A 27801-nucleotide genomic window follows, 5' to 3' on the forward strand; every position below is an offset into this window, starting at 1 on the left:
CAAGAATTCCATCACCTGTGCAATACTAAGGAAATCCTGAATACATGACCTGTTGGTGGTGGCACTGTCCTAGGTCATCATTTTTGTTCTTGAGTGATAACATGTCCTCCATTGCAACATGACAGATGAGAAAACTCTTTTTGCTGGGTACCTGGAGAGGTTCACATTTCACTGTGTTGTTGGCTGACTTCCATATTGTGCTTCTTTTATTTTCAAGACCTGCTTGTGGAGCTGCATGTTCAGAGCTTAGTGGGCATTCCCATTTCTTCTTTCCCTTTGTCTATCACTCTGAATTTGGCTGTTCAGAAGTTTCTCCAGGTGTAAATGACATGTTGGGTGTGAATAATACCAAGAGAATGTTAGCAAAAGGCAAAAGAGTAATAAACGCTTGCAGTATTATACTATTATACATAGGGTTTGGTTGTAGACCGGAAGAATATAACATCGATAACTCAGTCTGGTTTACATATATTTATACACAAATCTGTAGTAGATTTTTAATAAACACCATTCGCAAATTTCTACCATTTCTAAATGAAATGTAATACTCATTTGTTTTTAACTAATTACAACCAGAAAGTGATGTATAGTCTTACTTTATCATTTGTTTTAAAATTTTGATGGTAGATAGAGATGGGCGAACCCGAACAGTAAAGTACTGTTCGGTCATGGACCCACGAGTTACTGTTTGAGTTCGGCACCACAAACATTGGGTGTTTCCCACACAGTCCTCTTTATGACAGCGCAAGAAACACCAGTGGCTCTGATTGGTGGTAAGATTATTACTGCCGGTCAAAGCGCCAGCAGCTGTGACCAACGTTAAAAAGTTTACCTCCAGTCACAGATGTGACAGCTGATGAGAGAGTACTACTCCCATTAGCCTACACCTGCTGCTTCTAATAACAGCGAGAGCAGTTGCTGCTGATGGGAGTATTGATCAACTGGCAACTGCACTATAAATAAATGAAAAAAAATGTGGGTTCACCTTTATTTTTGATAACCAGCAAGGCAACTTTCAGCTGTCATTGTGCAGAGAGGGAGCTAAAACTATCACGTATTGTCAATGGTGGATCCTGTGTTATGTTATCTGTAGGGATGAGCGAATAGCTTCAGATAAATGCTTATCCGAATAGTTATAGTGCTTACCGAATAGCTGCATTGGGAACCCGAATACCTGGAGCGCTCCTGATATTCAACTGTTTGGTGCCGCAGCTGCATGTGTCGCGGCTGTGTGACAGTTACAACACTTGCATGGCATGCATGGAGAGCCCAACACACAGGTTCTCCATGCATGTGTTGTGACTGTCACACACGCTCTTTCTCTCTCTCGCTCTTTCTCTCTCTCGCTCTCTCTCTCTCTCGCTCTCTCTCTCTCGCTCTCGCTCGCTCGCTCTCTCTCGCTCTCTCTCTCTCCCTCTTTCTCTCTCTCCCTCTTTCTCTCTCTCCCTCTTTCTCTCTCTCCCGCTTTCTCTCTCCCGCTTTCTCTCTCCCGCTTTCTCTCTCTCCCTCTCTCTCTCTCCCTCTTTCTCTCTCTCTCCCTCTTTCTCTCTCTCTCCCTCTTTCTCTCTCTCTCCCTCTTTCTCTCTCTCTCTCTCTCTCTCCCTCTTTCTCTCTCTCTCCCTCTCTCTCTCCCTCTTTCTCTCTCTCTCTCCCTCTTTCTTTCTCTCTCCCTCTCTCTCTCTCTCCCTCTTTCTCGCTCTCCCTCTTTCTCGCTCTCTCTCTCGCTCGCTCTATCAAATTCAAATGAGCTTTATTGTCAGGCTACATGTTAGCATTGCCAAAGCAAATGGTAAAAATAGGTGGACGGGGGGGGGGGGGGGGGGGGTGGGGAGGCATATAGAGGTCCAGGATATATCAGGCTCCTTTTAGAGGAGAGGGGCATGTCCAGGGTGGGGTATAGAAGTCCATGACATATCAGTCTCCTCTTAGTTTGTGGCAGGCACTGACATTCCGCTGCTATGGCCGCTGCACTTTCCTCTTCCCCCAGTATTATCTGCAGTTTCTCTTCCTCCTCCATGGAGGTGAAGTCTGGGAGGGGTTCAGACAGTCTCTTGAAGTGAGTGTCCCTCACTGCAGAGTAATTGGGGCACCTCCACGGCCTCCTGGGGGCACTGCTGGCAGAATCTGCGCTCTTGGGGCTTGTAGTTCTGTTGGTGCCGCCCAGATTCGATGAGTAGGCTGTGGGCGCTCAATCTGTACCGGCTCAGGATCTGTCGCTCTTTGGGGTTTTCTAGTTTCTCTAGATATGGGGCCTGTTTGTACTCCCTCTGTAGGTTCTGGTATATCGTCATTTTCTGCGATTTGTTTGTCATTCATCCAGATGCTGAGATATTCCTCTTTGACTTTGTGTACCATCTTCCGGATTTTGCCTTTTTTGTCAGGCCATGTAGGTTGATTGCTTGGTTCAGGCTGGCTTTGGGTACTTTGTGTTGGGAGGCTTCCTGGTGTAGGAAGGCCTTGTGATAGTAGGAGCTGGGACTACTACTTTGTAGATGAGCCTTGAATGACCGTTGCTTCTTCTGGATTGCGAGGTGTAGTGGGAATCTGCCCAGCTCTGCTCGGCAGGCACTGTGTCCTCCGATGGACTTGGAGAAGATGCTTGCAGAACTCTAGGGGGCATATTTCAGTCGGCCCAGCGTCCAACTTTGACAAGTTTGGGTATGAGTCTGGGCCCCAGACCTCACTGCCGTACAGAATGATTGGGGCAATGATGGAGTCAAAGATTTTTAGCCAGACGGTTATTGGTGCCTTGTGATGGTACAGACGTCTTCTGATGGTGTAGAAGGTTTTGGGTGCTTTGTATTTCAGTAACTCTATGGCTTGCTTGAAGATCCCTGACTGGCTGAGTTCTAGGCCCAGGTAGGTGTACTTGTTGGTTTCTGTAAGTGGACAGTTGTCTATCATAAAGGTAGGATGGCCAGCAGGTTTCGGCTTTCTTTTCTGGAACACCATGATATTTGTTTTCTTCTGGTTGATGTGCTGCTGAAGGTCTCTAGGATTTTCAGATGATCTTGGTTGGTGATAACAGCACGAGGTCATCAGCATACAGCAGAAATTTCACCTGGGTGTCATGGAAGGCGAGTCCTGGTGCTGAGGAGGACTCTAGGGCCACCGCCAGCTCATTGATGTAGATGTTAAAGAGCGTTGGACTGAGGCTGCAGCCCTGTCTCACTCCTCGGCTCTGTTGGAAATAGGCCGTCGTCCTTCCGTTGACCCTCACACTGCAACTGTTCTCAGTGTAGGAGCTTCTCATTCTCTCTATCTCTATATATCTCTATCTCTCTATATATCTATATCTCTCTCTCTCTCTCTCTCTTCCTTCCTGTCTCTCTCTTCCTTCCTGTCTCCCTTCCTTCCTGTCTCCCTTCCTCAAAGTTTACATTTCTGGTTTGTTTATCTCTACCCTGGAATAAGGAAATATTTCAAATGCTGTAGCTGTAGTTATCCTTTTCGTTACTCGTTTAGGTAGACGGATACCCTCCGGTAATGCCAGCGCCGCCACTGTGAAGGGGTTCAAGCTTCGAAGACAATCATCAGAGGCCGATCACAGATGCTGTTGACCAGACGCACCAGTATACAGGACTTTATGGCAGTCAAGCCTCCTCCGGACTGATACCACTATGCACACAGTGTGTATGCTTCCACCGCTACCAGCTTTGCACAGACTATATCTACTTTAAAGGGAAAATGTTGTATATAAACCGTCCATCTTTTTATTGCCTACGACGCTGAGTCGTGTACATAATCTGTGCTTTCACCCTCTACCCTCTTCTATCTCGCACTATAACTCATGGTTTTCCATGTTTATCCTCTAGGAGGACATTAAGCCCCAACAGAATAGGATATGATTACCATTCAGTAGTTAATCTGAACTTTTTAGGACTTTATTTCTGGATATAATCACAAAGGTGACCAACCTCCTATTTTATTTTTCTTTTCATGGGTATTTACATTATTGCTTTCTGTCTGTGAATGAAACCATCCATTCTTAAATCCAAAAGCTGGTGCCCTGTCCTGATCATATCCAACTGTCTCTGGTATATGTTCAGACTTAGGTGAAATGTTCCATTGTGGAATTTGCAGCAGATCTGCAAGGAATCCACTGGAGAATCTGTGTGTCCTAAATGCTGATTATAACGCTCATTTCATCTTTGTTTTGCAGAAATTAAAGGCCACATAAAAACTTGAAAAAAACTTCTGGCCTTGTTCCCATAGTCAGGAGAAAATAAGGGACATAAATCTCCTCCTTTAGGCAGTCTGTGGGGGTCCCATCTGAGACTGGAATAGCCCTTTGGGTGGCAAAAAGGAGGGGACAGGGCACATCTGAATATAGGGCGAAGGCCTGAATTGTATCAGCAGTGTAGATTGCATTGTTTTGACATTTCGTTACCTCTTAAAGGGAAGTATCACTCTCATATGGGCACACGTTCTTCTTGTGTGCATATTTTAAGCAATGTTATTTTACCACTTTCAATGCTTTTCTGAACTGTGCTAGGTTTTTTTCTTTTACTTGATATATCTTTTATTAATACTTAAAGGGGTAGTCCTATTTGGACAATCTCATTTTGTTAAAAGGGTCCCTGAATTATGGCGTGTCCAGTTTCAAGATATTGTGAGATCAGCTGTCAATTTATCTCAGTAAAGATGACCGAATTGATGCGCTGGATCCCTGTGAACCGTCTCCTACCTGCTGAAATCCCCGGTACCTCCTCCGATTTGAATACACAGGCACAATATCATTGTTATGACGTGACCCATACGATGGGCCTGATAAGGCCTCTTTCACACGTCAGTGGCTCCGGTACGTGTAGTGACAGTTTTCTCACGTACCGGAGACACTGACATGTAGACCCATTCAAATACATGGGTCTATGCACATGTCTCCGTGTTTTCATGGACCGTGTGTCCGTGTGCAAAACACCGGAGACATGTCCGTGTTTCTCCGGCAGCACGTACAGCAATACGTCCTGCACACATGCACACGGATGCCGCACGTGTGCCACACTGATGTGCCACGTGAGCACACGGACACTGATAACTCCGGTACCGATTTCTCCGGTACCGGAATTATCTGGACGTGTGAAAGAGGCCTCATACGAAGAGGCGCTGGGTATGTCGGCAGATAAGTGGTTCACAGGGGTCCTGTCCTGCTAGACCAAGGTCCTGCAAATGTATTTTCTCATCTGTTAGGGTATGTGTCCACGTTCAGGAAACGCTGCGTTTTTGACGCAGCGTTGAGCCGCAGCGTCAAAAACGCAGCGTCCAGATGTTACAGCATAGTGGAGGGAATTTAATTAAATCCCGTCTCCACTGTGCATTAAAAAACGCATGTGTTTTTCCTGCAAAAACGCACATGCGTTGCGTTTTTTCAGAACGCAGCGTGTTGCTACAATGAGCAAAACACGCAGGAACACCACACGTGACCTGCCAGTGACCTCAGGTGCATTTTTGGTCAAGATTTTACCTGCATAAAATCCTGACCAAAGCCTGAAGCAAACCTGAACGTGGACACATAACCTAAAAGTATGTGTTCAGTTTTCTCGCACCGCTGACACAGTGGAAATGCAGCATTTCATAGTTCCTGTTGAAATCAATAGGCCTCATCCAGACGTCCACTTTTTTCTCAGTGTTTTGGATCAGATATTCATCACTGTTCGGTCAGAATTGCTGTTTCAACAGTAGTGATTTTTTTTTCTTATGCCAAAAAAAAAAATCACAAAGCTTCTCTTAAAATTGGACACATATGGGTGACAATGTGTGCCGTTTGAAATTTTTACATACCTATAAACTTTAATTTTAATGGAACATTTTCAGGTCAAAAATGGACATTTTTGCTTGATTTTATTTTTTGTTATTTTGTGAACACTTGATCTGCAAAAGACGACAGGAACTTTGTTCTATCTGTGAAATGCATGAATAGGGCACGTACATGAAAGGTGGACGTCTGAATAAGGATTAAAGGGGTTCTCTGGGAATATAAAAAAATATATATATTTATATCTAAAATAAAATATTAGTATAAATAATTTCCTAAATACCATTAATTAGCAAATCACAATCGTTTTGTTTATGGAGGTAATTTCTATAGAATTAAAATGGCTGCCACCTTCTTTCTCTGAAACTGTTTTTAGAATGTTACGGCAGGTGCCACTGAGCATGTGCAGTAGGAAGCTCTGCCCTCCTAATACTACTGGAGATACCAGAGGTGCTGAGGTAAGAAGAGGCTGCTCACACTTGAGTCGACCCTGTCTTTCTGATCTAATACTGGAGATACCAGGGATGCTGGGGTAAGAAGAGGCTGCTCACACTGCTGTTCACCATATCTGATCTAATACTCGAGATACCAGAGGTGCTGAGGTAAGAAGAGGCTGCTCACTGCTGTCCACCCTGTCTTTCTGATCTAATATTGGAGATACCAGGGATGCTGGGGTAAGAAGAGGCTGCTCACTGCTGTCCACCCTGTCTGTCTGATCTAATACTGGAGATACCAGAGGGGCTGAGGTAAGAAGAGGCTGCTCACACTGCTGTCCACCCTGTCTATCTGATTTAATACTGGAGATACCAGCGATGCTGGGGTAAGAAGAGGCCGCTCACACTGCTGTCCGCCCTGTCTAACTGATATAATAGTGGAGATACCAGAGGTGCTGAGGTAAGAAGATGCCGCTCACACTGCTGTCCACCCTGTCTATCTGATCTAATACTGGAGATACAAGAGGTGCTGAGGTAAGAAGAGGCTGCTCACACTTCTGTCCACCCTGTCTATCTGATCTAATACTGGAGATACCAGAGGTGCTGAGGTAAGAAGATGCCGCTCACACTGCTGTCCACCCTGTCTATCTGATCTAATACTGGAGATTCCAGAGATGCTGAGGTAAGAAGAGGCTGCTCACACTGCTGTCCACCCTGTCTATCTGATCTAATACTGGAGATACCAGAGGTGCTGAGGTAAGAAGAGGCTGCTCACACTGCTGTCCACCCTGTCTATCTGATCTAATACTGGAGATACCAGGGGTGCTGAGGTAAGAAGAGGCCGCTCACACTGCTGTCCACCCTGTCTATCTGATCTAATACTGGAGATACCAGGGGTGCTGAGGTAAGAAGAGGCCGCTCACACTGCTGTCCACCCTGTCTATCTGATCTAATACTGGAGATACCAGAGGTGCTGAGGTAAGAAGAGGCTGCTCACACTGCTGTCCACCCTGTCTATCTGATCTAATACTGGAGATACCAGAGGTGCTGAGGTAAGAAGAGGCTGCTCACACTGCTGTCCGCCCTGTCTATCTGAATAACAACATGGGTATCTCCAGGTCACAGCAGTGGAGCTTCTTACTGCACATGTTCAGTTGCGCCTGTCCTGGTATTCTAGGACAGGCTTCTGTCAGTGAAACAAGGCAGAAGCCATTTTAATTCTGTAGTGATTTACCTCCCTAGACAAAAAAATTGTGATTGGCTAATTAAATGTATTTAGGAATTTATTTATAATGACATTTCCTTCAGGTATTTTTACTTTTTTTCTTTTTTCGGAGAACCTTTTTTTAAGCGTAGCCATACGCACGCAAAAGTTGTCAGACAATTGTTTGTTATATCTCCTGAATCCACCATAAACATGAAGGCGCTGCTCGGATGAGCATAGCTATTTCAAAATGCTGACATTGCTTACCTCCTGCAGGAACAATAGGTTGGGTATGTTGCAGTTCTCAACAACCTCCTCTATGCAACCTTTGGAAGACCCCACCATACACATTATATATCCTGCCATTTTTTTTATAAATTAAAGAGCAGCATCATATACAATATGAAGTCCTAGAATAAAATTGGTGTACTGTCACAGAGTAATATGTAGTATCTACGGCTCCTAACTTTTCATTGAATACAGTGCAGAAGTAAAAGGGTAGAAACGTAATGTCCAATTCTGCTGAATTTTGCCCAGTGCGGTAATATAGTGCCTGTACAGTCACAGTGCAATTCTTGAGGTCCACAGGGGGTAACAGCCGGCTTGTTCTCTCTATGTGGATACGACACACAGAGGAAAATAACACTTGCTTTAGCTGATATTTTGCATTATGTCAAATCTCCTTGTCCTTTCCAGCTAATGTGTAGGTTATGATCCTTGCCAAGTGGGAAATGGATAATTGTCATTGTAACCTTATTAATGTTTAACACAGGTTGCTATAACATAGTTGCCATAATATAGACCTGATGGGCACTGCGAATGGCACCATCGCAAATCACCGACACAGTAGTGTAGATGTATTCAAGGTATTGTTTTCTATCGACTTAATGGCCACCAATACGTCCTTTTACTGACCTGAGATATAAGAGAATAGCATCCCCATACAGGTGACAATCCAGCAGCTGTACACTATAGCTGACAACTTGCTGCATCAGCCACGATCAGTTTTGGCACCAACCATATCTTTTAACCCTTTAGATGCTGGTCAATAGTGACTACATCATATAAATGGTTAACAGAGTGTGGGGGTACTGACACCCCTTGGGTCACAAAAGGTGATCATGTAAATTAAACATTACATAGTACCTGCTGAAATCAATAGGCCATCCACTAATCACTGCTCTGGTAATGAGGGTCCTAAACATCCACCACTATTACGTCAAAATCCTCTAGTATAGCATATAAATATGTTTATTTTTAAGTGAAAAAAACTCCCATTAGGGGTATGTACACACGTTCAGGATTTTTTGCGATAAAAACGCATAAAAAACGCATACATATGCATCCTATCATTTAGAATGCATTTCGCAATTTTTGTGCACATGATGCGAAAAAAACGCATCGTGAAAAAAAGCAGCATGTTCATTAATTTTGCGGATTTTTCACGTTTTTCTTGCTATTTAATGCATTGGAAAGCTCCGGAAAAAAACGTGTAAAAAACGAGCAAAAAAGCGGAAAAAAGGCATGCGGATTTCTGGCAGAAATGTCCGGTTTTTGTCAGGAAATTTCTGCAAGAAATCCTGAACGTGTGCACATACCCTAAAGGATGCATCTGTTTTATTCCCTTAAAATTAGGTTCTTTAGAACCCCGAGTGATCAGATTAAGGGCTCGTGCTCACTGCCGTAGTTTTCTCTCATCCTAGAGAATCAGGCCGATTATGCAAATGACACTCTAATCAAACTCTGAGTGTCAGCATAGTGTGATCTGATTCTTTCACATGAGAGAATTGGAGTACACTGAGGAGAAGATGGAGTACAAAACTTATCCATCTTCTCCATTGTGTCAGTGCGTGGAAATTAGACTGCACTCAGATGTCATGATAGTTTAGTCCAATGGTTTTCCACTCGCTCATTGACTTACATGGCTGAGTGCGTTCTGAATATCGAATCTAACTCTGACCTGCTGCAGACTGTCTGAGGGAAAATTCAGACATTTTCATGATCCCATAGAATTACATTGGTTCGGGTGCAATCTGATGTTTTCTCAGATCGCACTCAGTCCAATAATACAGTCGATTGAACGAGCCTTTAATGTGTGGGAAATCCTGGGAGTGTACAGTTTCCCTACAGCGCCACCACAGGAAAAATGAAGCATTACGCTGTACTCATTCAAATCCATAGGTTGTCTTTTGCAGTTAAGGAAAAGACAGGTCCTTCAGAGTGAGACCCTCTTTGTAGCGCCTCACCACTCAGCCATAGAGATGAGGATCCTGGATTTTCTAAGCTAGATAACTGCAATAAAAATTGGCAGAAAAAGATCAGGGATGGCTGACGCCATATTTATAGAACAGCCTCTTCATTTATGAAGTTTGCCTTATAAGAGATGCGAAGTGAAGGAAGTGACCTGTTAAGGCCCATGTATGCATTAAATGAAAGTCAGCAGAACAAGGCAACTATCTAATATGTACGGGAGCCTCAAGATCAGGTAGTTGGATTTTCAAGGCTTGATCTTTTTGTTTTCGGGGGAAAAAAAATTCTAGCAGCAGCTTTTTCCTTTCTCTTCATGGTCGCTCAGTGCTCATGTGTATGGTCCAACAGCTTTCTCATATATATGGCCAGCTTTAGATGATGATGTATCAAAAGCACTCCTCGTCTGCAGTGAAGGTGATCTGATGAATATGACCCTACTCAAGTGCTGAGGCGCATGTACGATCGGCAAGTGCGTTGGGTTGTAACATCATTGGCTCCGCGTCCCTAATGCAGGCGTGAGCTTCGCCGGAAAACCCCTTTAATGGCAGTTTAGAAAGTTCAGACAGAAGTTTAATGATATAACTCAGCTCCCGACATATTACAGAACACTAGGCCCAATGTAGAAATGATGCAAAACTTGTGGCTCCCACGGCAACCAATTCAGAGTCCAATGCAAGTTAGAAAATGAAAGTAACATTCTGATTGGTTGCTGTAATAATTTTGAGTATGTTGTTTTACATATATGCCTGGCTGTGTAACTTACTACACAGATGGTTGCCCTTGGAAACAGATGGCGGTCTATAGTGCTAATGTGCGGCCAATTGTGTTACCTTAGGGAGAAGATTAAGTGTATAATTATCCTCTAAGCTCCCACAATGCATTGCGCTCTGGAAACAAGAAACCTTCCAAATGTTTAATTCAGCTAGAAACATAAATAAATACAAAATGAAGTCCACAATGTACATATTTGCCACCAGTCACGATTTTGGCATGATAATCCAGTGAACCAAGCAGTAAAAGGGACGCTTTCACAACTCGCATAGAAATCAATGGAGAGAGCGCGTATGTGCAACCGCGTCTTCATATCCATCTGTACAAAATGTTCTTAGAACAGGCGTGGAGCCCAGCGTTGTGACCCCCACAGCAACCATTTTATATAGACACATACCTAAAAGGCATCCATCTTGGTACTTTTCTTAGACTTGATGGCTGACACTGTACGTTACATTTTACGACACTAAGGCTATGTGCACACGTCAGGATTTCTGCATAGAATAGCGGGAAAAACGCGAAAAAAACCCGCAAAATTAATTAACATGCTGCTTTTTTTACCGCAATGCGTTTTTTTCGCGGAAAAAAAACACACCATGTGCACAAATTGCAGAGTGCATTCTAAATGATAGGATGCATAATGCATGCGTTTTTAATGAGTTTTTATCGCGAAAAAAACTGAACGTGTGCACATACCCTAAGGGTATGCGCACACGTTAAGTATTGGTACAGAAATTTCTGCACCATTTCTGCATCTCTTGGCAAGAAAAACATGCATTTTTGCTACATTTTGTACTTGTGTTTTTGGCGCAGATCTTTCCTACTCATTGGCATGGGTGAAATCTGCAGCAAAAATGCTGAAGGAATTGACATGCTGCAGATTAAAACCTGCAAGTCACATATAAGTAACATGTTTGTGAGACCTCGGGATTCTCACTCACTTTGCTGACATCAGGAAACACTTCAGGTTTTGTGACAAATCTGCACTGAAAAAAAAAAAAACGCCGCAAAAATGCAACGTGTGCACAGACCCTAATACTCACTGACATGTAGGTGACAGTACCGGTAGTATAGAATCATGCATTTTCTATGGATTTTCACTATATTTTTTGATATATATGTATAAATAAGATGAATTTCTAATTACCTTCACCCATCGCATATTGTAGTTTTTGCTACACTTTGGCAAAAAACACAATATGTGAGCGGCCCTATACATGGATAACCTATGGAGCAATTGGTATGTCGTACTATTTAATTAACCTCTAATTAATCTGCCATGTACCCGGTATCCTGCTTAATATTTACTTTTTAATATTAAAATGCAACGCTAAAAAATATGTAATTTTTGTACCTCAGACTTGGGCTGGTACCAAGAAAAAATGTAATCATTGTATTGTGTTTTGTGCTAATATTATTTTCCTTAATTTGTGTCATTAGTGTCTATTGTAAAGGGAAGGAATTACGCTTTTCGAACGCAATCTATTTTAATTGTCTTTGTTTTGTGTTTTTTCTTAAACCAGTAAAATAATTTCTAATAAAAAAAAAAAAAAAGTTCTTGTTTTTGTGAATGAGTAACATGCTTCTTAATTATTATGGCAATCCCAACACTTTCGTGCAAGCTTTTTTTTTTTAACATATATAAAAATCACCCTGTTTACCAAGACATGACCTAATGGTCCATCAAGGGCCGAAGAGGGGCATTCCAGATGGCATCCGGTGAGAGCCAGCTAAGGTAACTTCAGCATTAGGCCGCCGTCACACTAGCGAGTTTTACGGACGTAAGAGCGCATAAAATACGTCCGTAAAACACGCCTAACAAACGGCCCAATTATTCCCAATGGGTCAGGTCCTATCAGCCGTATATAACGCATCCGTAATATACGCCTTTCTACGGCCGTACAAAATCGCAGTGTGCTGCGTTTGTCAGCGTATTGCGCAAAAAATACGCCAATGAAAGTCTATGGGGGCGAGAAAAATATGGATTCCACACGGACCAGCAGTGTGACTTGCGAGAAATACGCAGCGGTGTTAGTGAGAAGCCGGTAATTCAATTGCCGGCTTTTCATTTCTCCTTCCCCAACCTGACAGGATATGAGACATGGTTTACATACAGTAAACCATCTCATATCCCCCTTTTTTTTTTGCATATTCCACACTACTAATGTTAGTAGTGTGTATGTGCAAAATTTGGGCGCTGTAGCTTGTTAATAAAGGGTTAAACCGCAGAAAAAATTGGCGTGGGCTCCCACGCAATTTTCTCCGCCAGAGTGGTAAAGCCAGTGACTGAGGGCAGATATTAATAGCCAGGAGAGGGTCCATGGTTATTGGCCCCCCCCTGGCTACAAACATCTGCCCCCAGCCACCCCAGAAAAGGCACATCTGGAAGATGCGCCTATTCTGGCACTTGGCCACTCTCTTCCCACTCCCGTGTAGAGGTGGGATATGGGGTAATGAAGGGTTAATGTCACCTTGCTATTGTAAGGTGACATTAAGCCAGATTAATAATGGAGAGGCGTCAATTATGTCACCTATCCATTATTAATCCAATTGTCTGAAAGGGTTAAAAAACACACACACGTTATTAAAAAGTATTTTAATGAAATAAACAAACAGGTTGTTTTAGTATTTTATTGCTCTCTCAATCCATCCGGAAGACCCTCGCTTGGCAAAATAATAAACCAACAATATACATACCGTCTGATGAACTGTCAGGTCCCACGAAGTAAATCCATCTGAAGGGGTTAAATCATTTTACAGCCAGGAGCTGCGCTAAAGCGAGAGTGGCCAAGTACCAGAATAGGTGCATCTTCCAGATGTGCCTTTTCTGGGGTGGCTGGGGGCAGATGTTTGTAGCCAGGGGGGGGCCAATAACCATGGACCCTCTCTAGGCTATTAATATCTGCCCTCAGTCACTGGCTTTACCACTCTGGCGGAGAAAATTGCGCGGGAACCCAGGCCAATTTATTCTGCGATTTAACCCTTTATTTTAGCAGCTACAGCACCCAAATTTTGCACATACACACTACTAACATTAGTAGTGTGGAATATGCAAAAAAAAGGGGATATGAGATGGTTTACTGTATGTAAACCATGTCTCATATCCTGTCGGGTTTGGGAAGGAGAAATGAGAAGCCGGCAATTGATTTACCGGCTTTTCACATATATCGCGCTGAATTAAATATAAATACAGAATATATATGTGTCTCAATGACATATATATATATATACACTCACCGGCCACTTTATTAGGTACACCATGCTAGTAACGGGTTGGACCCCCTTTTGCCTTCAGAACTGCCTCAATTCTTCGTGGCATAGATTCAACAAGGTGCTGGAAGCATTCCTCAGAGATTTTGGTCCATATTGACATGATGGCATCACACAGTTGCCGCAGATTTGTCGGCTGCACATCCCAAAGATGCTCCATACAAGGCAGGATGGATCCATGCTTTCATGTTGTTTACGCCAAATTCTGACCCTACCATCCGAATGTCGCAGCAGAAATCGAGACTCATCAGACCAAGCAACGTTTTTCCAATCTTCTACTGTCCAATTTCGATGAGCTTGTACAAATTTGTAGCCTCAGTTTCCTGTTCTTAGCTGAAAGGAGTGGTACCCGGTGTGGTCTTCTGCTGCTGTAGCCCATCTGCCTCAAAGTTCGACGCACTGTGCGTTCAGAGATGCTCTTAGGCCTACCTTGGTTGTAACGGGTGGCGATTTGAGTCACTGTTGCCTTTCTATCAGCTCGAACCAGTCTGCCCATTCTCCTCTGACCTCTGGCATCAACAAGGCATTTCCGCCCACAGAACTGCCGCTCACTGGATTTTTTTTCTTTTTCGGACCATTCTCTGTAAACCCTAGAGATGGTTGTGCGTGAAAATCCCAGTAGATCAGCAGTTTCTGAAATACTCAGACCAGCCCTTCTGGCACCAACAACCATGCCACGTTCAAAGGCACTCAAATCACCTTTCTTCCCCATACTGATGCTCGGTTTGAACTGCAGGAGATTGTCTTGACCATGTCTACATGCCTAAATGCACTGAGTTGCCGCCATGTGAAAGGCTGATTAGAAATTAAGTGTTAACAAGAAGTTGGACAGGTGTACCTAATAAAGTGGCCGGTGAGTGTGTGTGTATATATATATATATATATATATATATATATATATATATATATATATATATATATATACTGTATATATGTTTTACCGAACATTTGAGCACATAAATCCATTAGATGTCGGTTTTGCAAGCCTGCGAGAAAATATCGCAGTACGGATGCCATACGGATTACATACGGAGGATGCCATGCGCAAAATACCCTGCCTACGGATGACATACGGACCACTATTTTGGGAACATTTCTCCGTATTACGGCCGTAAAAAACGGACCGTATTGTCTTACGCTGAGTGTGACGCCGGCCTTAAGCCTCACTCAGACATCCAATTTTTTTGGGGGGGGGGATATTAGAAACACATGATTTTCCTCAGTGTGGCATCTGTTTTGATACTATGCAAATTCCTAGCTTCTCTCCTACCCATTAAACAGTAAGACTATGTGCCCACGTTGCGTGTTTTCCATGTTTTTTCCACTGCGGAAACGCTTACAAAAGCATCCCATTATTTTTAATGGAATTCCGCTTTGTTGTGCCCATGCTGAAAAAAATGCAGCATGTTCATTAATTTTGGGGAATTGTATTCGGATGCGTGGAAAAAAAAACATGAGAAACGCGGAAAAAAAAATTAGAAACACGCGACCGGATTTCTTGGCAAGGGAGTCCGGTTTTGAGCAGGAAAATTCTGCAACCTGGGCACATAGCCTAAGAACAAACAGCATGTGTGTGCGATCCAGTGTTTTTTTGTTTGTTTGTTTGCTTTTTTACAGACCCATTGACTTGCATGGGCACGTTTCTTTGAAAATGGACACGTCTCTGTTTTGCTTTCTTCGCACACCTAGTTCTGAACACATGACATGACACATTTCTCCAGAATCCATTACATTTATGCTCATTTAGCCAGTAACCATCTTATGTGTACGGCCAGCTCAGTGTCTAAAGTTCCTTATGGCCTCATTAAGACTTCCATTTTTCATGCACATGTTTGGAATTTTTCATGGTTAAACCACAGACCCATTGTAGTCTATGGGGCTTTCTTCGCACACACATAAGATGGCCATACACATAAGATGGCTACTGGCTAAATGAGCATAAATGTAATGGATTCTGGAGAAATGTGTCATACGCAGGCATGCCAGATTATTGGAATCATACTGCATGAGGAATTATTCAGATGTCAGTGTTTGCTGTCCATATGCAATCTTTTTTTTTTTTTTCACAGCACACAGACACATATTCTATCTAGTTATTCTTATTTCTCAGATTTTTTGGAAACGTGCCATTCTGGTCTGCTTTGCATCCAGGACTCGCCCATTAAGGTGAATGGGTCAGCTAACAGACTAGTTGCTGTGTGACACCTAAGAAATCGCTTTCCAATTTTTTTTTGCGTAAGAGAAAAACAGATAACAGGAAATGCAAAAGGATGAAAAACATTCATTCACACAGATGAAAAATGTTTTTTTTTCCAGACTTAAAATGGAAATGCAGGAGTGAATAAGGAATAAATAATCTAAATATATATATATAATATATATACATACACACTGTTTAAAAAAAAATTAAGGGACCATTTAAGCCTGGTAGTATAAGAGATTGCTCAAGTGCAACTCACACCACACAAGGAGAGCACACACACTGTCCCGTTTTTCAATTCGGCCTAATCCCAAGTCAAATGAAGCTGCAGGGATATCGGTCTCTCTAAAAGCCAAATGGTTTTGCAGGTGGCAAAAGGCACACTGCATTTGACGCCATATTTTGCTTTTTGCAATGATTGACGTAAAATTGCAATGTTTTTACTAAGATTTTGGAAAAATTTGAAACGTGGCCAAAATGTGTGAAGGCAACCATACTCGCCTCTTAACTTTAATTTTCTCTAGTTTTGCTCGTGTCCTTGTCACTAATGTTAGAATGAGGCGGTATCTGCTGTCCATTCAGGTTGTACAGATAATCCAGCTCCTCCAGGATGGCACATTCATACATGACATAAATTTTGTAGTGTCTCACAGCATAGTCTGATGGACATACAGACCATTACGTGAGGAAAGCCCAACAGGGCCGTAGAAGGGCATCAACCCAGTAACAGCACGAGTATATGTTCCTTTGTTAGAGTAAGGCTACTTTCACACTAGCGTTGTTTGCAATACGTCGCAATGCGTCGTTCAGGAGAAAAAACGCATCCTGCAAAGTTGTCTGCAGGATGCGTTTTTTCCCCATAGACTTACATTACTGACGTATTGCCACACGTTGCAACCGTCGTGCGATGGTTGCGTCGTGTTATGGCGGACCGTCAGCACAAAAAAAGTTACATGTAACGTTTTTTGCGCGTCGTGTCCGCCATTTTCGACCGCGCATGTGCGGCCAAAACTCCTCCCCGGACCTTACAATGGGGCAGCGGAAGCGTCTTAAGACTGCTTCCCCTGCCCACGTCGGGCATTTCTTTCACAGCATGCGTCGGTACATCGGCCCAACGCACTGCGACAGGCCCGTACCGACGCTAGTGTGAAAGCAACCTAAGGCTACTTTCGCACATCAGTCTTTTACCGTCAGGCAGAATCCGGCGAATTTTTTAAAAATCTGATCTGTTGCAAATTGTGAAAACTGATGTGACGGATCTGTTTTCTGCTGGATCCGTTTTTTTGTTTTTTTTTATTAGGGGATAGAGGTTGAATTTCCTGTTCCGAAGAGAGAGAGACAGAGAGAGACCCCAGAATGGAAAAATACAGTTTCTGGGCATGAGCAGTTGAAAAAACTGAATCCGTCATTGACGGATTCCGGCGCCATAGGCTTCCATTATAGGGAAAGGCAAAAACCGTTCACCTATCCTTTTTTTCCGGCCGACGGATCCACAATTTTTGCCGGATCCGGCGAAAAACGGACAAATCGTAAGGCCATCCGGCGCTAATACAAGTCTATGGGGAAAAAACGGATCCGGCGGCATCATTCACCGAATGTGTTTTTTTTTTTAAATTCGCCGGATTGTGCCTGACAGCAAAAAACGGATGTGTGAAAGTAGCCTTAGAGGTACAGCTCTGCACAACCCTACAAAATAACATACAGCTATCTACTGGTGTCCATGTTTCTGACAAAACTGTCAGAAACAGACTTCATGAGGGCCTGGCGTCCTTTAGTGGAACTTGTGCTCACAGCTCTGCACCTTGCAGCTCAATCGGCATTCGGCATGATACACCAGAACTGGCCTGTCCTCCACTGGCACCATATTCTCATTAGAGATGAGAGCAGGTTGATACTGAGCATGTGGCAGACATGAAGGAGTCTGGAGATGACATAGTGAATATTATATTGTATGTAAAATCATTCAACACGATTGGTTTAGGCAATAAGTCAGTGAATATCTAGTGAAGCACATCTTTGGAGAGTCACACAAGCCTCCATGAGATAGCCAACACTACCCTAACTGCAGTTAGGTCCCTGGATGAAATCCTCATAGCCATTGTCAGACCTTATGCTGGTGTAGTAAGCCCTGGGTTCCTCGTGCTGCAGGAGAATGCCTGGCAACATGTGGATAAAGTGTCGGCAGATCCTGGATGATGAAGATATTGACGACAATGACAGGTCCTTGTGTTCCTCAGACCTCAATCTAAGGCCGGTTTCACACGTCAGTGGCTCCGGTATGTAAGGTGACAGTTTCCTCACGTACCGGAGCCACTGACACACGTAGACACATTGAAATCAATGCATCTGTGCAGATGTCATTGATTTTTTGCGGACCGTGTCTCCGTGTGCCAAACACGGAGACATGTCAGTGTTCGTGGGAGCGCACGTATTACACGGACCCATTAACCCCTTCCCGACCCATGACGCCTATGCGGCGTCATGGAATGATCGCATCCCTGCAGATCGGGTGAAAGGGTTAATTCCTATTTTACCCGATCTGCAGGGAGAGGGGGAGTTGTACTTCAGCCTAGGGGGGGTGGCTTTGCCCCCACGTGGCTACGATCGCTCTGATTGGCTGTTGAAAGTGCAACAGCCAATCAGAGCAATTTGCAATATTTCACCTATGAAAATGGTGAAATATTGCAATCCAGCCATGGCCGATGCTGCAATAGCATCTGCCATGGCTGGAAATCATGTACTGCCCCCCCCCCACTGCCCCCGATCTCCTCCCCAGTCGTCCGTTCTGTCAGGTACCCCCCTCCGTCCCCCTGTTCGCTCCCCCGTGCTCCTGTCCACTCCCCCGTGCTCCTGTCCGCTCCCCCCGTCCTCCGATCCCCCCCCTGTGCTCCGATCCACCCCCCCACCACCCCCTCATACTTACCGATCCTCCCGGTGTCCGGCCGTCTCCTCGCTGGGCGCCGCCATCTTGGAAAATGGCGGGCGCATGCTCAGTACGCCCGCCGAATCTGCAGGCTGGCAGATTCATTACAGGTACATTTTGATCGCTGTGGTAGGTTCTACCACAGCGATCAAAATAAAAAAATAATAAATAAACCCCCCCCTTTATCACCCCCATAGGTAGGGACAATAATAAAATAAAGAAAATATTTTTTTTTCTTTTACCACTAGGGTTAGGGTTAGAACTAGGGGTAGGGTTAGGGGTAGGGTTAGGGTTACGGGTAGGGTTAGGGTTAGGGGTAGGGTTATGGCATGTGCACACAGAGCGGATCGGCCGCGGATCCGCAGCGGATCGGCCGTGGATCGGCCGCAGATCCGCAGCGGATCGGCCGCGGATCGCAGCGGATCCGCAGCGGATCGGCCGCGGATCGCAGCGGATCCGCAGCGGATCGGCCGCGGATCCGCAGCGGATCGGCCGCGGATCCGCAGCGGATCGGCCGCGGATCCGCAGCGGATCGGCCGCGGATCCGCAGTGGATCCGCAGCGGATTGGCCGCGGATCTGCAGCGGATTGGCAGCGGATTGGCCGCGGATCCGCAGCGGATCGGCCGCGGATCCGCAGCGGATCGGCAGCGGATCCGCAGCAGATTGGCCGCGGATCTGCAGCGGATTGGCCGCGGATCTGCAGCGGATTGGCCGCGGATCCGCAGCGGATTGGCAGCGGATTGGCCGCGGATCCGCAGCGGATTGGCCGCTGCGAATTCGAAGCAGTTTTCCATCAGGTTTACAGTACCATGTACACCTAAGGAAAACCAAATCTGCTGTGCCCATGGTGCGGAAAATTCCGTGCAGAAACGCTGCATTGTATTTTCCGCAGCATGTCAATTCTTTGTGCGGATTCCGCAGCGGTTTACACCTGTTCCTCAATAGGAATCCGCAGGTGAAATCCGCACAAAAAAACACTGGAAATCTGCTGTAAATCCGCAGGCAAAACGCAGTGCCTTTTACCTGCAGATTTTTCAAAAATCGTGCGGAAAAATCTCACACGAATCCGCAACGTGGGCACATACCCTTAGGGTTAGGGTTGGAATTAGGGCTAGGGTTGGAAATAGGGTTAAGAATAGGCTTGTGGTTAGGGTTACGGATAGGGTTAGGGGTGTGTTGGGGTTACAGTTGTGGTTAGGGTTGGGATTAGGGTTACGGTTGGGATTAGGGTTAGGATTAGGGTTGGAATTAGGGTTACGGTTGTGTTGCGGTTAGGGTTGTGGTTAGGGGTGTGTTGGGGTTAGGGTTGTGATTAGGGTTATGGCTTCAGTTGGGATTAGGATTAGGGGTGTGTTGGGGTAAGTGTTGAAGTTAGAATTGAGGGGTTTCCACTGTTTTAGGCACATCAGGGGTCTCCAAACGCAACATGGCGCCACCATTGATTCCAGCCAATCTTGCGTTCAAAAAGTCAAATGGTGCTCCCGCCCTTCCAAGCCCCGACGTGCGCCCAAACAGTGGTTTACCCCCACATTTGGGGTACCAGCATACTCAGGACAAACTGGGCAACAACTGTTGGGGTCCAATTTCTCCTGTTACCCTTGCAAAAATAAAAAATTACTTGCTAAAACATAATTTTTGAGGAAAGAACAATTATTTTTTATTTTCACGGCTCTGCGTTATAAACTTCTGTGAAGCACTTGGGGGTTGAAAGTGCTCACCACACATCTAAATAAGTTCCTTCGGGGGTCTAGTTTCCAAAATGGGGTCACTTGTGGGGTGTTTCTACTGTTTAGGCACATCAGGGGCTCTGCAAATGCAATGTGACGCCCGCAGACCATTCCATCAAAGTCTGCATTTCAAATGTCACTACTTCCCTTCCGAGCCCTGACGTGTGCCCAAACAGTGGTTTACCCCCACATATGGGGTATCAGCGTACTGACAACAAACTGGGCAACAAATATTGGGGTCCAAATTCTCCTGTTACCCTTGTGAACATAAAAAATTGCTTGCTAAAACATCTTTTTTGAGGAAAGAAAAATGATTTTTTATTTTCACGGCTCTGCGTTGTAAACTTCTGTGAAGCACTTGGGGGTTGAACGTGCTCACCACACATCTAGATAAGTTCCTTGGGGGGTCTAGTTTCCAAAATGGGGTCACTTGTGGGGGGTTTCTACTGTTTAGGCATATCAGGGGCTCTGCAAACGTAACATGATGCCCGCAGACCATTCCATCAAAGTCTGCATTCCAAAACGTCACTACTTCCCTTCCGAGCCCCGGCGTGTGCCCAAACAGTGGTTTACCCCCACATATGGGGTATCAGCATACTCAGGAGAAACTGGACAACAACTTTTGGGGTCCAATTTCTCCTGTTACTCTTGCAAAAATAAAAAATTCTGGGCTAAAAAAATATTTTTGAGGAAAGGAAACACATTTATTATTTTCACGGCTCTGCGTTATAAACTTCTGTGAAGCACTTGGGGGTTCAAAGTGCTCACCACACATCTAGATAAGTTCCCTTGGGGGTCTAGTTTCCAAAATGGAGTCATTTGTGGGGAGTTCCTACTGTTTAGGCACATCAGGGGCTCTGCAAATGCAACCTGATGCCCGCAGAGCATTCCATCAAAGTCTGCATTTCAAAACGTCACTACTTCCCTTCCGAACCCCGACGTGTGCCAAAACAGTGGTTTACCCCCACATATGGGGTATCATCGTACTCAGGAGAAACTGGAAAACAACTTTTGGGGTCCAATTTCTCCTATTACCCTTGGGAAAATAAAAAATTGTGGGCTAAAAAATCATTTTTGAGAAAAGAAAAATTATTTTTTATTTTCATGGCTCTGCGTTATAAACTTCTGTGAAGCACTTGGGGGTTCAAAGTGCTCACCACACATCTAGATTAGTTCCTTGGGAGGTCTAGTTTCCAAAATGGGGCCAATTGTGCGGGAGCTCCAATGTTTAGGCACACAGGGGCTCTCCAAACGCGACATGGTGTCCGCTAATGATTGGAGCTAATTTTCCATTCAAAAAGCCAAATGGCGTGCCTTCCCTTCCGAGCCCTGCCATGCGCCCAAACAGTGGTTTACCCCCACATATGGGGTATCATCGTACTCAGGAGAAACTGGACAACAACATTTGGGGTCCAATTTCTCCTATTACCCTTGGGAAAATAAAAAATTCTGGGCTAAAAATCATTTTTGAGGAAAGAAAAATTATTTTTTTATTTTCACGGCTCTGCGTTATAAACTTCTGTGAAGCACCTGGGGGTTATAAGTGTTTACTATGCATCTAGATAAGTTCCTTGGGGGGTCTAGTTTCCAAAACGGGGTCACTTGTAGGGGAGCTCCAATGTTTAGGCACACAGGGGCTCTCCAAACGCGACATGGTGTCCGCTAACGATTGGAGCTAATTTTCCATTCAAAAAGTCAAATGGCACGCCTCCCCTTCCGAGCCTTGCCGTGCACCCAAACAGTGGTTTACCCCCACATATGAGGTATCGGCATACTCAGGAGAAATTGCCCAACAAATTTTAGGATCCATTTTATCCTGTTGCCCATGTGAAAATGAAAGAACTGAGGCTAAAAGAAATTTTGTGTGAAAAAAAAGTACTTTTTCATTTTTGCGGATCAATTTGTGAAGCACCTGGGGGTTTAAAGTGCTCACTATGCCTCTAGATGAGTTCCTTGGGGGGTCTACTTTCCAAAATGGGGTCACTTGTGGAGGAGCTCCAATGTTTAGGCACACAGGGGCTTTCCAAACGCGACATGGTGTCCGCTAACGATGGAGATAATTTTTCATTCAAAAAGTCAAATGGCGCTCCTTCCCTTCCGAGCCTTACCATGTGCCCAAACAGTGGTTTACCCCCACATGTGAGGTATTGGTGTACTCAGGAGAAATTGCCCAACAAAATTTAGGATCCATTTTATCCTGTTGCCCATGTGAAAATGAAAAAATTGAGGCTAAAATAATTTTTTCGTGAAAAAAAAGTACTTTTTCATTTTTACGGATCAATTTGTGAAGCACCTGGGGGTTTAAAGTGCTCACTATGCTTCTAGATAAGTTCCTTGGGGGGTCTAGTTTCCAAAATGGGGTCACTTGTGGGGGAGCTCCAATGTTTAGGCACACGGGGGCTCTCCAAACGCGACATGGTGTCCGCTAAAGATTGGAGCCAATTTTTCATTGAAAAAGTCAAATGGCGCTCCTTCCCTTCCGAGCCCTGCCGTGCGCCCAAACAGTGGTTTACCCCCACATATGAGGTATCAGCGTACTCAGGACAAATTGGACAACAACGTCCGTGGTCCAGTTTCTCCTTTTACCCTTGGGAAAATAAAAAATTTTTTGCTAAAATATCATTTTTGTGACTAAAAAGTTAAATGTTCATTTTTTACTTCCATGTTGCTTCTGCTGCTGTGAAACACCTGAAGGGTTAATAAACTTCTTGAATGTGGTTTTGAGCACCTTGAGGGGTGCAGTTTTTAGAATGGTGTCACTTTTGGGTATTTTCAGCCATATAGAACCCTCAAACTGACTTCAAATGTGAGGTGATCCCTAAAAAAAATGGTTTTGTAAATTTTGTTGTAAAAATGAGAAATCAATGGTCAAATTTTAACCCTTATAACTTCCTAGCAAAAAAAAAAATTGTTTCCAAAATTGTGCTGATGTAAAGTAGACATGTGGGAAATGTTATTTATTAACTATTTTGTGTCACATAACTCTCTGGTTTAACAGAATAAAAATTCAAAATGTGAAAATTGCGAAATTTTCAAAATTTTTGCCAAATTTCCGTTTTTTTCACAAATAAACTCAGAAATTATCGACCTAAATTTACCACTAACATGAAGCCCAATATGTCACGAAAAAACAATCTCAGAATCGCTAGGATCCGTTGGCGTTCCTGAGTTATTACCTCATAAAGGGACACTGGTCAGAATTGCAAAAAACGGCAAGGTCATGAAGGGGTTAAAGTCAATGGGTCCGTGTAAAACACGTAACGCACACGGATGTTTTCCGTGTGCAGTCCGTGTGCCGTGCTGGAGACAGCGCTTACAGTAAGCGCTGTCCCCCCAGCATGGTGCTGAAGCCGCCATTCATCCGTTCTCTCCAGCGCTCGCTGGGGAGAAGGGATGAAAAATCCCTTTTTTTTTTTTGTTTTTATGTGTTTAAAATAAACTTTAGGGCATCCTCCCCCCTCCCACCCCCTGTGCGCCCGGCCGCCGGCATTAAAATACTCACCCGCCTCCCTCGACGCTCGCTCTCCGCCGGCTTCTCCTGTATGAGCGGTCACGTGGTGCCGCCCATTACAGTGATAAATATGCGGCTCCACCCCTATGGGAGGTGGAGCCGCATATTCATCAACTGTAATGGACGGCACCACGTGACCGCTCAGTGCAGGAGAAGCTGCGGGGCGGAGAGCAAGCGTCGAGGGAGGCGGGTGAGTATTTTAATGCCGGCGGCCGGGCGCACAGGGGGTGGGAGGGGGGAGGATGCCCTAAAGTTTATTTTAAACACATAAAAACAAAAAAAAAAGGATTTTTCATCCCTTCTCCCCAGCGAGCGCTGGAGAGAACGGATGAATGGCGGCTTCAGCACCATGCTGGGAGGACAGCGCTTACTGTAGTGCTGTCTCTCCTGCACGGTTCGTGTGGTACCCAGGCAGCACACGGCTGCCGCACGTGTGCCACACGGATGGCCTACGTGAGCTCACGGACACACGGACACGGATAACTCCGGTACCGATTTTTTCCGGTACCGGAATTATCTGCACGTGTGGGACAGGCCTAATAGAGAATATCTGGGACATTGTGTGTCCGTGCATTTGAAGTAATGACACAGACCGACCAGCAGCTCACTGAAACCTTGATCTAGATCTGGGTGATCCACCAGGACACCATTGCCATCTCATCTGGAGCATGATCAGACAGTGTCAGATGTGCGTACAGGCAACCGGGAGGCAATACACACTACTGAGTCAGGTTATGAGCAGCCAAAATGAAATTCATGCGAATTGGGTCTGTCTGTGATTTCAATGTTTTGCTTTGATTTTTGGGGTAATTTGAAATTCACTTCCAGCCATGGCCGATGATATTGCAGCATCGGCCATGGCTGGATTGTAATATTTCACCACTTTTCAGAGGTGAAATATTACGAATTGCTCTGATTGGCAGTTTCACTTTCAACAGCCAATCAGAGCGATCGTAGCCACGAGGGGGTGAAGCCACCCCCCCTGGGCTGAAGCACCACTCCCCCTGTCCCTGCAGAACGGGTGAAATTGGAGTTAACCCTTTCACCCGATCTGCAGGGACGCAATCCCTCCATGACGCCACATAGGCGTCACAGGTCGGATTGGCACCGACTTTCATGACGCCTACGTGGCGTCAAAGGTCGGGAAGGGGTTAACAAAAAATATTAGTAACATTTAAAACATAACTGGTAGAGACCCAAACCCAACAGCACATTTTACACAATATTATCTTGCCATGCCACACGTTCGATGTCAGAAACAAAATAGGCAGCAGATTGGTTCCGCATGTGGGCAACTTCAACACTTGATGCTGGTAATCTGGCAATGGGTTTGCAACTGGTTCATCCAGTTCAATGTTGGGTCGCTCCTTAGCCATTATGTAATTGTGGAGAACCACACAGGCTTTGAAAACCTCATCTACTGTCTCCATTTTTAGATTAATGGCTGTCCCAAGAATGCGCCATTTTGAGACAAGAATCCCAAAGGTACACTCAACTGTTCTTCGGGCCCTGGTCAGTCTGTAGTTATAAATCCTTTTAGTGTGGCTCAAGTCCCGACTGGAATATGGCTTCAGTAGGTTTTCACACATCTGAAAGGCCTCATCCCCAACCATAACAAATGGCATCGGTGGGCCTTGAGTGTTGGGGAGAGGTCGTGGCAGGGGAAAATTAAAAGTTTTGCCATACAAATGTTGGCCCATATCCGAGTTCTTGAAAGTCTGTGAGTCATTGCCACGGCCAAAAGCTCCAATATCCATGGAGATATAGCCACAGTCCGCATCTGCTATTGCCACGAGCACTACAGAAAATTATTTATTGTAGTTAAAGTACTTGGATCCAGATCTGGCGTGTTTGATAATGCATATGTGCTTTCCATCCACCGCTCTCAAACAGTTATGGAAATGACACATTCTCCAGAATTTGTCGGCAATTTCCATCCACATGTCCGTGGTGGGTAGGGGGATAAATTCATCCCGGAGAATGTTCCACAAAGCCCGGCAGGTGTCCACAACTATTCTATGGGGCGGCACGGTGGCGCAGTGGTTAGCACTACAGCCTTGCAGCGCTGGAGTCCTGGGTTCAAACCCCACTAAGGACAACATCTGCAAAGAGTTTGTATGTTCTCTCCGTGTTTGTGTGGGTTTCCTCCGGGCACTCCGGTTTCCTCCCACATTCCAAAGACATACTGATAGGGAATTTAGATTGTGAGCCCTATCGAACAGTGATGATAATGTGTGCAAACTGTAAAGCGCTGCGGAATATGTTAGCGCTATATAAAAATAAAGATTATTATTATTATTAAACAATTGGCTGACTTTTAGCTTACATTGACCGTTGATTCGCCATTTTGATTTCAATGAATTACAAAAATTATATCAGTATTTCCTTATAATGCTTGTGATGAGATACATCATTTTGGGCAGCACGGTGGCTCAGTGGTTAGCACTGCAGCCTTGAGGCGCCAGAGTCCAGGGTTCAAATCCCACCAAGTACAACATCTGCAAGGAGTTTGTATGTTCTCCCTGTGTTTGTGTGGGTTTCCTCCAGATTCTCATGTTTCCTCCCACACTCCAAAGACATACTGATAGGGAATCTAGATTGTGAGCCCCAATGAGGACAGTGCCAATAATGTGTGTAAAGAGCTGTGGAATTAGGGCTCCTTCTCACTTGCGCGAGACTTAGATGAGTCTTGCACTGCAATACCCTGGCACTCCACCTGGTACAGAGGAGCGGAGCGTGCGGCTGCATGTATTGCTATGCGGCCGCACGCTCCGATCTGATCTGAGTGTCGGCAGCAGAGCCGGGTTTTAAACATGCGAGACTCATCTGATTTGCTCGCAAGTGAAAAGGAGCCCTTAATGGCGCTATATGTCAGTAAAATAAATAAATAAATTTGAAACAGATTGTACAGTTAATAAAGAGTCCTCTGTCCAAGTTTCTCATCCTTTGGACAGATCTGAGGGCTGTTACATAAAGAGTCTTTCACTCTAGAGGACCTGTCCTATTCTGCATTACACAGACAATTCTTTAATTTAAAGGGGTTGTCCACTACCAGGTCAAACCCTTCTCAATAACCATATAAAATAATAGTTATGCTCCCCTCCGGAGTAGAGGACTCAATTGTATGTGCCAACGGGGCCATAGACTATAATGGTGCCAACAGAGCAAACGTGTACTCTGCCGTGCATAATTTTTGGTAGTGTACGCCTCCTGGAGGCGGATATTCAGACTTAGTAGACTGTGTCTGGGAGCCCTCCACTATTAGGCGTATATGACCAAAAATGATGCACGGTAGAGCACACGTTTGCTTTGTTGGCACCATTATAGTCTATGGCCCTGTCTGTGTATATGTCCAAACCCCCGCTCTGCAGGAGGTTCGGACCTAAGCTCCGATGGAGTCACTGTTTTGGGTACATAAACACAATTTGAAAGCACCCTAAGTCAGGTTAGAAGGAAGTGGCTACTAATTAGCTGCAGGGCTCCGGGAGAGCAGGCTCTGACATTGCTGTAACGATACCTGCGCCGGAGGTGATTATAGCTGTTATTATTTTACTTGGGGGGATCATGGAGATTGAGACATGGTTGTCAGAGTAGTGGACAAATCCTTTAAATGCCCACAGTGTAATGCCTAATTTCTCCTGTAGTGTTGCTACATTGGAATTGAACTCTCGTTGCCAGGTTTTCCAAATGATCACTGGAGGTCCCAGCTGTGAAATTTGTGATAAATAACACAGTCTATGTATAGGATGCGGTGA

General features: G+C 44.7%; 1 protein-coding gene across 1 annotated transcript in view; it reads left to right on the plus strand.

Annotated features, from left to right (window-relative positions):
* Positions 1–4187, plus strand: part of RAB22A (RAB22A, member RAS oncogene family) — a 36650-nt gene extending 32463 nt beyond the window's left edge. The window contains exon 7 of the mRNA XM_077252800.1: positions 3466–4187. Coding sequence (XP_077108915.1) covers positions 3466–3560 — 95 coding nt within the window. The 3' untranslated portion in view covers positions 3561–4187. The remainder of the gene's footprint in view (positions 1–3465) is intronic.
* The last annotated feature ends 23614 nt before the right edge of the window (positions 4188–27801 follow it).

Source organism: Ranitomeya variabilis, chromosome 4, assembly GCF_051348905.1.
Source record: "Ranitomeya variabilis isolate aRanVar5 chromosome 4, aRanVar5.hap1, whole genome shotgun sequence".
NCBI classification, from domain to species: Eukaryota; Metazoa; Chordata; class Amphibia; order Anura; family Dendrobatidae; genus Ranitomeya; species Ranitomeya variabilis.